Raw genomic sequence first — 10,367 nt, forward strand, 5'->3', positions numbered from 1 at the left:
CCTGAAAATCCCTTCTAAGGTGCTTCCTCCTCTGGAACACCTTGCCTGGCCTCTTTGAGTCAAACTTACCTCCTTCTTATAAGTGCCTACTGTTCTTGGTGTTACTGCCTACATTTCTCTCATACCATATCTGTCTTCCTCACCATACTGGCATCTCCATGAGAACAAACACTGCACTGAGTCAAAAAGTATTTGTTGAGTAAATACATATGACTTTCCAGTCTAGTGCCTTGGGAAAGGCAGATAGTCCAAACAAAAATATAAAGGTTTTACAGCTTGTAAGTTAAACAGTACTTGTTTGCTCTACCCTTCTGGCTGGCCCTGAGGGCTAACAGGACCCATGACCTCAGCCTACCTGATACCTACTACCCACTCTTGGTATACTAGTTAGGGGACTAAAGCATAGGTTAGTTGCTGGCTTAGTGGCCCTGGGAATATTTCACCCCCACTCCCTGGGATTCTTCTATTAGATACAACTGAAGCTTTTATTTATGCTTTGAGTTTCCTACCCAGAATATTCCAGGAAGGGCCAGCCCTAGGCATAATGTAAGTAACCCAGCCTAACATACCCATCACTAATGACATCACCTCTACTTATACATCCCAAGTAAGAGGGAACTCCGTCCTTCAAGTAACCTGTTTTAAGGAGGTTTAGTAACTAACAATGAGCACACTTGAAGAAGAAGAAGAAGAAGAAGAAGAAGAAGAAGAAGAAGAAGAAGAAGAAGAAGAAGAAGAAGAAGAAGAAGAAGAAGAAGAAGAAGAAGAAGCAGCAGCAGCAGCAGCAGCAGCAGCAGCAGCAGCAGCAGCAGCATAGATTTGGGGGGCGCTGTTTGAGACAAGGTCTCTCACTATATAGTTCTGGTTGGTCTACAACTTGTTATGTAGAACAGGATGGCCTCAAACTCACAGAAATTCACCTGCCTCAGCCTCCCAAGTGCTAGGATTAAAGACACACTACTATACTCAGCCAACATAGATTTTCTTTACAATCCATGCCCTGGTCTTGGCTCTGCTGTGACAGGCATAGAATTATGCTCTCCTCCTGGTTTTATCAGTCCTGCATAGATGAGAAGACAGTAATGGAGACCCCTAAGTCCGTCTGAGGAGTGTAGCTCTTATTTTTGCAGGCAACCTTCCAGGATAGGGTCTATAGGCTCCTGACAACCCTAACTACGTCCTTGGACTGGATCCAGTTGTTAACTGTGTTGGCTTTGTTGGGCCTAGATCTGGATAATTGAACTTCAGCTGGCCTGGGCACTACAGGCACAAACAATACTATTTATTCCTATTGCTGTCAGACTGTTGTTGATGCAGCCCAAGCTATTTCTGTATGGATACTGGCTGGATACTGATAGCCCATATTCAGTCCTGTCAAGAACTCTTTTGAATCTGATTCTATTTTATTAACTCTTTGTGTGTGTGTATGAAAGCACACATACTCATGCCTGCAGCTGCCATGGCACATGTGTGGCAGTCAGAGGGCAGCTTTGTGGACTCAGTTTTCTTCTTCTGCCTTTCCATGGGTTCTGGGGATCTAATTCAGACCATTAGGGTGCATGACAAGGGCTTTTACCCTTCAGTCATCTCACCAGCCCCTTCATTCTCTTACCACAGGCTAGTCAGCTCTCTTAGTGGATCTAAAAGCATACCCATGTATGTTCCAATAAAAAATGAGCCAGATCCCTTTTTTTCTTTCTCTTTTTCCCTTTCTAGAAACCTGCTTGTCTCCCCTGGACACAATATTTAGAAAGGTCTCCGCCTCCATGCTTGGCAAAGAAGCTTAGTGGGCTGACCTTAGTCACTATCTTAACTTCTTACAGTTGCACAGTGTTCTGGGATTTATGAGGTGGCCTTGTTGATTCTGAGAAGGCTGTGTGCCTGGGCAGGCATGGAGAACTTGGCTTTGTGGGCGGAGGGCAGGCCCTGAGGACCTGGGGGTGGGACCCTCTGGTCCGGAGCAGTTTCAGTCTGGCTGGAGTCCTCAATCCCATCCCAGGATTCTGCAGCACCCAGTGTAAGTATTTCTTGATCACCCTCCCAGTCCACCCCATTCCTGATGAAAAGCTAGTCTGGTGGACTGGCTTCTACACCCTCCTTAATGGGAGGAAGTATGGAATCCAAGGAAAGATTTGGTCCTAGGCCTTTTACTCCAGCGCTGGCTCTCTGGCTCAGCTTGCCCCAAAGGAAGCCTTGGAATAGCCATGGTGATCAGGGCCATAGGGACTATGGGGGGTAACTTATTTCTTTATCGGGAGGGTAGGAGTGAGAAAGGCCAGCTTCTTGGTATGTACTTAACCTGGATGGAGGCTTCTTGGGTTTGACTCAGTATACTGAGCTGCAGCTGAAGGGAGAAGGTTCTCAAGACCCTCATATTCCTCCCAGTTTTTTATTGGATCAGATAGTCCTCTCAGAGGGGAAAGGGATGGACATTTAGGCTCCACAGAATCAGAGCGTTGCTGACCTGTGGCTTGGCTCATTTAGAGCCTGGGGGTGGAATGGTTGGTAACTTGTAGTTCTGCTGAAATGGGTTCTAGGACATTGTCATTGTTCTTAGTTGAACATGGGTGAGAAGGAGGAATGTGATCAGACAGGGTCTGTGGGAGGTCTTAGCTAGTCTGAGCCAAAGGTCCTTAATTTAGAGCCTTAAGCTGCTAGATAACAAGAGGCTTTAGTCCAGGCACTTGGTGCTGGTATAGCCTTTGTCTCCTGTGTGTGATGGGAATAGTAACTTTTCCACTTCTGAACCTTCTCAGTTGCTGTGAGGATGGTGATTGTGAGTGACACCCTCACAGTTCCAGTGTTCAGGGCCCTGGCATTCTCTATTGTTTAGGCTCTTTAAAAGGTGGAACTAGAGAGTATCAGTGTGCCATGGTTCCTGAGAGCTGTCCTTACCTGTCTCTGTTCCTTGTGTCCCATCCCTCTTCATCTTCTTCCTTTTCTACCCTACCTTCCATTTATGTTCTGGCTTTTCCTTGTGCCAGTTCTGGAAAAGGCTCTACTTCTCCAGGCCCAGGTATTCTACCAGGCCCCAAGTTGTGCCCCTTGCCTTGCTTGGACCACTCCTTACAGGATGTTCTCTGCGGCCTTGGACCCCGATGGGACCGTGTTCCGGCTCCGCTTCACAGCCTTTGTCTGGTGGGTCATCACTTTTCCCCTGTTTGGCTTCTTCTTCTGCATCATCTGGTCTCTGGTGTTCCACTTTGAGTACACGGTGGCCACTGACTGTGGGGTGAGTTCCAGCATCCCAGCACCTGGGGCATGGGCATGGGCAGGGGCAGGAGCAGGGGCAGGGGCAGGGGCAGGGGCAGGGGAAGGGACAGGTTATGAAGTAGTGGCAAGGGAAGAATCAGCAAGTAGGCGAGAGGTGGAGGTTCAGTGAAAGGAAAGTGACAAAGGGTTGGGGGTGAGGCAGGTCAGGGTGAATGGAGAAATGAGAGGCAGGGACTCTAGGTTGGAAGAGAATTACAGAAAGTACAGAGGAATTGGAGCAGAGTGTGGTGATGGTGAGGGAGTCGGGGGAAGGGGAGGAACTGCGGCTGGGGAGGATTGGTCAGGAGAAGGAGGAAGAAGATGCTAAAGAAAAACTAGATTAGAGGAATAGAGAGACTAAGGATGTATAAGAGGCCAGGAGCCAGGAGAAGTAACAAGTAGTTTTATCTCAGATTAGGGGATCCCTAATCGGATCTCTGTTCTGCAATCTTCAAGCTTTGTTTCTCTACTGGCAGTCCTAGGCCCCACAACCTGTGTCCACTCAGGCCAGCTAGAAACCAGGATAGACTTCCTGCTTCCTAGAGCTCTACTAGGTCTTTTCTGAGGGCTCAGGAGTACAGGCTGTAAGTCAGATGGATATTCAGTTGCTCTTAGCATGTAATTCATACACGAGATGGTCCTTGGGTACAGTTACAATATAGTGTGATTTATTTATTTATTTATTTATTTATTTATTTATTTATTTATATGTATGTGTATGTGCACATGAGGGCAGCTACCATGCGAAGCCAGAAGAAGGCATCAGATCCCTTGGAACTAGAGTAACAGGTAGTTGTGAGCTGCCTGAGGAGGGTGCTGGGAAGCTAACTGGTGTCTTTTGGAAGAGCAACAAGTTGCTGAGCCATCTCCTGACCCTGAATTGGGATTCTTATTGTGATAAAAGAGAATTCAGGGACTATAGGGCTCAGAGGAGACATTTAACCTAGCTTAGATACTGGAGACGCCTTTCCTGAAGGAGGGAACTCTGTGGCTGGACTGTGTAGAGGTGAGAGAGGATCATTGCCAGGCTAAGAACTGTGGGAAGATTTTTAGGCAGTAAGAGTTGTGATCAGTTGTACTTTAGACGTTCATTCTAGCTTCTGACTGGAAAAAAAAGATAGGGATCAAGAATAGGGAGACCAAGCCTAGTGGTGGTGGCTCACACCTTTAATCCCAGTACTTTGGAGGAAGAGGCAGGTGGATCTTTGTGAGTTCAAGGCCAGCCTGGTCTATAGAGTGAGTTTTAGGATTACCAGGGCTGCACAGAGAAACTCTGCCTTGAAGAAACAAAACAACAAAACAAAAAGGGGGTGGGGGCTGGAGAGATGGCTTGGTGGTTAAGAGCACTGACTACTCTTCCAGAGGTCCTGAGTTCAGATCCCAGCAACCATATGGTGGCTCATAACCATCTGTAATGGGATCTGATGCCCTCTTCTGGTGAGTCCGAAGACAGCTACATTGTAAATACTAGTGCAGTGGCTCATGCTGCTGAGACCAGTGCCAAGACAGATTGTGAGGACACAGATAAGAGTGGAGCCCAGAGGAGGAGCAAGTAGGATCATCAGGAGCTGGAGTTCTTGTCAGGTTGCTAAGGGGTGGAGGACAAGAAGGTAGATAAGCCTACTATAATTAATGTGTGCAATGTGTATGTGTTGGGGGGGCAGCTTTTGCCTGAGACCAGATTTACTCTTTAATGGAATAAAGTAATAAAGAGTTCTTGTATGTGTGTGTGTGTGTGTGTGTGTGTGTGTATACACCAGAGGATAACCTTAGGATACTTTATCTCAGGAGCCATCCACTTTGTTTTTTGAGACAGTCTCATTTGGCTAGGCTGGCCGGCCAGTGGGCCCCAAGGATCTCCCCGTCTTTGCTTCCTCAGCACTGGGATTAAAGTACATGCCACTGTGCCTGGGTTTTTCTTTTAAACCTGGGACCTATGGCTCAAACTCAGGGTCTAATGCTTGCACAGCAAACATTTTACTGAGCTATCTTTCCAGTCCCTGGTTAGGGGATTTCTTGAAACTTTCCCTCTATGAGTTTCTGATCTACTTCCCTATTAGAAAGGGGATCTTTGCCCATCAGTGCTTTTAGCTCTGGTTTTACAGGAATATTTGGAGTGAATTGTGTATATCTGGTGTCTGATAGTTTCAGAGATTGTTGTTGGCACAGTTAGTGAATTAGGGAGATTTAATTGCTGGAGAAGGAAGTGGAAATATTTACCTGATGATATATGTATATTTGTATCTGATGGATGAGGCAGTCCCTACTCTTGAAATCTTGCCTCATCTTTAATCTGAAAGAAGCACGTGAAGGCAGCCTGACAGTCACTAGTCCTCTCTTGCTTTCAGTCAGTAGCCTTCAGATACTGGTCCTATTCCCTGCTAAGTAACTGAGCTTGGGAAGCTGTCTTCAGAATGAATATTCCAGGAAGGTCCCTCTAAGCACTCAGGGCATCAGAGAGGCTGTAAAGGCAGGAGAAGAGGTCCCATTCACTGTCTGGTGCTGCCTTTCCCTGCCTTTTCCTTTTTCTCAGACTCAGCAGTTCTGAGGCTCACAGCCTTTTCTCGTGCTTTTCAAAGAAGCCATCACTCTTATACCCACTGTGTGCCTGACACTGCAGATGGTCTGCACCCTGCAAAGCCAGCTATACTGGCACATGCTTTTAATTCTAGCACTCTCAAGTGAATTTGTGTGAGTTCAAGACCAACTTGGTCTACATAGCAAGTACCAGACCAGCTGGGGCTTCATAGTGAGACTCTTAATTAATTAAACAAAATTAAGTAAATCCCTGTATAAGATAGGTGACATTATAATCATATTGTCAATGAGGACACTGGGGCTTGGACAGGTGACAGGCCTTACTCCAGATCCCCTAGCTTATAAAGGCAGAGGTGGGATGCAGATACAACTTTTAGAGCAGCTTCTTTGAGAGCTCCGCACTTGGCTTCCTCTGGCAGTGCTCTGGTGGCTGTGAAGCCCCTGGATGGCCTGCCCATTCCCAGGGAGCTCCCTCCAGCATTGCCCACTCTCCCAGCAGTCCAGAGGCTCATCCAGCATCATTAGAAGAAAGAAATGGAGTTTCCAAAACTATTTCTGAAGATCTAAAGACTGGACATTTCAGACTTAGAGCAGAGTTTCTAAGTTGCTGGGCTCTTACAGTGTCCTGGCTGTTGTTAAGAGTCTAAAAGTGTCTGTACAAAGTGTGGGCAATGGGTTGGCAGCTTCTCATATTGGAATCTTTTACACAAGCAACTTTCACCTTCCAGACCTGCATTGTCACACGATTTTACAATGAGTCCATGTGTGTTAAAATTTGCAAAGCACTGTCATGCAATAGATTCTTATCCTATCCCCTGGGTTTCCTAGCTCCATCTAAACCACTTGCCCCCATCCTCTTGCCTGTCAAACAAATAACATGAGTCCTTACAGCTCTGTGAATGTTACCTTCCTGTCTTTCATCAAGCCTAAGGAGTGAGACCACAGCTTCTCACAGAATGAGGAGTTCCAAGTGCTTGAAAAAGATGGGTTGAAGAAGTACACAGGGACAGACAGGGTCATTTTCCTTTCCTTCTTTTGAGACAGGCTTCTTGGTGGTCCTGGCTGGCCTAGAATGCAAAGAGATTTGCCTGCCTTCGTCCCTGCTGAGATTAAAAGTGTGCACCACCACACCCAGCAGGGATGTTTTCTTAGAATATATCAGGAGATCCCTTTCTTTTTTTTTTTTTTTTTTGTTTTTGTTTTTGAGACGGGGGTCTCTCTGTGTAACCTTGGCAGTCCTGGAACTTGCTCTGTAGACCAAGCTGGCCTTGAACTCGGAGGTCTGCTGTCTCTGCTTCCTGAGTGTTGGGATTAAAGGTGTGGACCACTACTGCCCAGGTAGATCCCACTTCCTTTTACATGATCACATGATTAGGCTAGGGATTACCTGTAATTCCTGGCTCCCCTCTGGATCTCATAGCATCCTCTACACATTGATGCACCTGCCTAGGGGAGTGAGTGGAGCCGGAAGCAGTGAGAGGAACAGCTCAGCAGGACTTTCCAAAGAAAGTCCGGAAGGTCTGTGACTCATCCTGGCCTTTGGGACTCAAACCTGGACTCCTGAGATGCCCATAGAGCCTTCTTTATACAGGCACTGCCCCAGCTATCAGCAGGAGAACCTGCTCAAACGTGCAGTTTCAAGAAAAATGGAGATAGTCACCTTACCCTTGTCTAAATCCCAGACAGACTAGGGAATGAACATGTTAGTCCTGGGTTCTAGAAGTGGAAGGCTTGGGAGGGCACCAGGAGAGATTGGAAGGGAGTGGCTTTGATGGATGGGGAGAAGGCTCTCCTGGTGGGCTGGACCAGCAAAGGGGATGCCTAGACTCCCGGATTAACTCCCTAGGTGCCCAATTACCTGCCATCAGTGAGCTCTGCCATTGGTGGAGAGGTTCCCCAGCGCTACGTGTGGCGTTTCTGCATTGGCCTGCACTCGGCACCCCGCTTCTTGACAGCCTTCGCCTACTGGAACCACTACCTCAGCTGTGCATCCCCATGCCCCGGCTATCGCCTTCTCTGCCGCCTCAACTTCAGCCTCAATGTGGTGGAGAACCTCGCGCTGCTCGTGCTCACCTACGTATCCTCTTCTGAGGACTTCAGTGGGTGCCTGGACAAGGGAGGGGTGAAGGGAACGGGAAGCAGGCGCAGCCCTCTATCCTACCTAAGGGTGAGAGTGGTGTCCATCCTCCTCTCTCTCTCCAGCCATCCACGAAAATGCTTTCATTGTGTTTATCGCGGCATCCCTCAGTTACATGCTCCTCACCTGCATTCTCTGGCGGCTGACCAAGAAGCACACAGTAAGTCAGGAGGTACGGTCTACCCCTGTTGGGCACTAGGAGGCCCAGAAGAAAAGGACATCTGTCCTCAGGGTGTGGAAAATAACAGGTGACAAAGAACTTTTTAATAGGATATGGGGCTTTGGCCTGAGGCTTGGAGAGTGAATGGTTGACTCATTTATTTGGGCAGTCCTGGAGAACGCATGAGGCTTGAAATGGGGCCAAAATCAAGGGTAGCAGCCACGACTAGCAGGTTAGAAACACTGTGTCAGAGGACTGGTTCCTAATAACCTCAGCCACATGTGGTCTTTCTTTGCCCCACAGAACCTGAAAGGGTTGGGTTGGCGGGTGAAATTCAAGTTGGAAGGGCAAAGGAAAGCACTGTTCCTTGGCTTCGTTGTCCCCCAACCCCCAATTACTCATAATGTTTGCTGCCCCTGCCTGTACTCCCCCTTCTATGACCATCTTGGCAACTAGTGAGGGTGGGGTTGGGGTGGGGAGCCCCAGCCTTTAGGAACTGAGTCTAAGATGGAAGCTCACCAATATATACCCAACAAGCTGCAGAGTAATCAGATAGCCTGTCTCCTAGGATCGTAAGTCCTACAGCTGGAAACAGCGGCTCTTCATCATCAACTTCATCTCCTTCTTCTCGGCGCTGGCTGTCTACTTCCGGCACAACATGTATTGTGAGGCTGGAGGTGAGGCCAGGCTAGGATCTGTAAATAAGTGACTTCAGAGTAACAGTGTGGTTTTGGTAGTGGGCAGCAGTCTTGGGCACTGGCTGTCACTGGCTGGTAATATTATTTAAAAAGCCACTAGAGGGTAAAACAGGAGGTTCATCATGTTCCTTGTGTCCTCATAACAGTGTATACCATCTTCGCCATCCTGGAGTACACTGTTGTCCTAACCAACATGGCGTTCCACATGACAGCCTGGTGGGACTTTGGGAACAAAGAGCTGCTAATAACTTCTCAGCCTGAGGAAAAGAGATTCTAACCCTTTCTCTGATGCTGGAAAACAAGAAACCACTCTGGCCTTCCCCATCTCCATGTCCTCTCTGGGCCCTTCTCAATCTGGGGACTGGGAGAGAAGAGCGGGAAGGGGTATGACAAGGCCGACCCCAGCACTGCTGACTTCTCCCCACCACTCATGGGGATCTTCAAGAAGCATCACCATTCACTGAAAGGTCCTAAAAAACTGAGCTGGCAGGAAAGCTCCACCACTTGGTGCTAAAAACAGTCCTAAGGTTCATGACTACCTAGCTTTTGACCTTTATATAGACACTTTTCACTAAGGTTAGGGTCCAGAGCAGTGGCTGCTACCTGAAGATTACAGCTGTTTCTGCCTGGTCATTCATCTGACTGATGTGTCTAGCGATCTACCATGCACACCCAGTGTGTACACCCAGGTGGTCGTTCCACAGATTTGCACAGGTGTTCTAGATGTATCCCCTTCCCCTTCAGCCTCATCGTGTTCCCGTGTGACTGGGGGACGTTCTAAGGGCTTTGTCTCTGAGGTCATCCAATGGAAGTAGTGTTGTGCTTTGTGCTTGACAGATAACTTGTCCTAGAAGAAGCATCAAGTGTAGGGTATATTTTTCTTTCCCATCTAAAACCTCTGGCTCTTTGGAATATGTCTGTAATCCCAGCACATTGGAGGCTGAGATGGGTGGACTGCTTTAGGGTCCATGCCAATCTGGGCTACACAGTAATGGTGGCACATGCCTTTAATCCCAACACAGCAAAGACAAGCAAATATCTGTTAAGTTCAAGGCCAGCCTGGTCTACGTGAGTTTTAGGTCAGCAGGGGCTGAAAAAAAAAATTAACCCTAAAATCAGGCTTATAAGACCTTTCCCTCCTTTGGCAAGGAGGGAGGGGTCAGAGGTAATTGCCCTTCTCCAGAATGGGTCCCTTGGCTTCCTTTGTCCTCCCCACTGTCCCAGGTCCCCAGCTTTTATTTGTATATTTTATTTCAAAGGACAATAAATTGTTTTCTTTTGCCAACAATCTGAGGTAGGTGTGTTACCCCTGGGGCTCATTTCTGCACGGGAACTGCTGTGAAGAAAGGGCTGCAGAATGGAAGGATTATGGCTACAGCAGCTCTACAGTCTACAGTTATTTCATCTGATATTTCCCTTACCCCTGCTACCTAGCGTTTCCTAAGCCAGTCCTCAGCCTCCATTTTGGTGAACGGAAGTGGCTCAACAGTCTCTGAAACGACAGCATGGAAGCCAGACATGTTGAGTCTTCAGTTGAAGCAGAGACCTGACTATGACTAATCCAGTCTGTAAAGACCTCTCC

At 47.7% G+C, this 10,367-nt stretch overlaps 1 protein-coding gene across 13 annotated transcripts in view; it reads left to right on the forward strand.

Moving 5' to 3' along the window:
- The window catches only part of Pgap2 (post-GPI attachment to proteins 2), a 29,056-nt gene extending 18,983 nt beyond the window's left edge, over positions 1–10,073 (forward strand). For 3 of the 13 annotated variants that reach the window (XM_076939306.1, XM_076939294.1, XM_034503629.2), the window contains exons 4-7: positions 7,637–7,889; positions 7,993–8,099; positions 8,656–8,764; positions 8,932–9,204. In XM_076939306.1, coding sequence (XP_076795421.1) covers positions 7,637–7,889; positions 7,993–8,099; positions 8,656–8,764; positions 8,932–9,062 — 600 coding nt within the window. In that variant the 3' untranslated portion in view covers positions 9,063–9,204. Of the gene's footprint in view, positions 1–1,855; positions 2,018–2,816; positions 3,233–7,317; positions 7,422–7,636; positions 7,890–7,992; positions 8,100–8,655; positions 8,765–8,931 lie in introns of those variants that run through there. The other 10 variants (XM_034503600.2, XM_034503606.2, XM_034503645.2 and 7 more) reach the window with 10 other exon arrangements.
- The last annotated feature ends 294 nt before the right edge of the window (positions 10,074–10,367 follow it).

This window comes from Arvicanthis niloticus, chromosome 1, assembly GCF_011762505.2.
Source record: "Arvicanthis niloticus isolate mArvNil1 chromosome 1, mArvNil1.pat.X, whole genome shotgun sequence".
Classification (NCBI taxonomy): Eukaryota; Metazoa; Chordata; class Mammalia; order Rodentia; family Muridae; genus Arvicanthis; species Arvicanthis niloticus.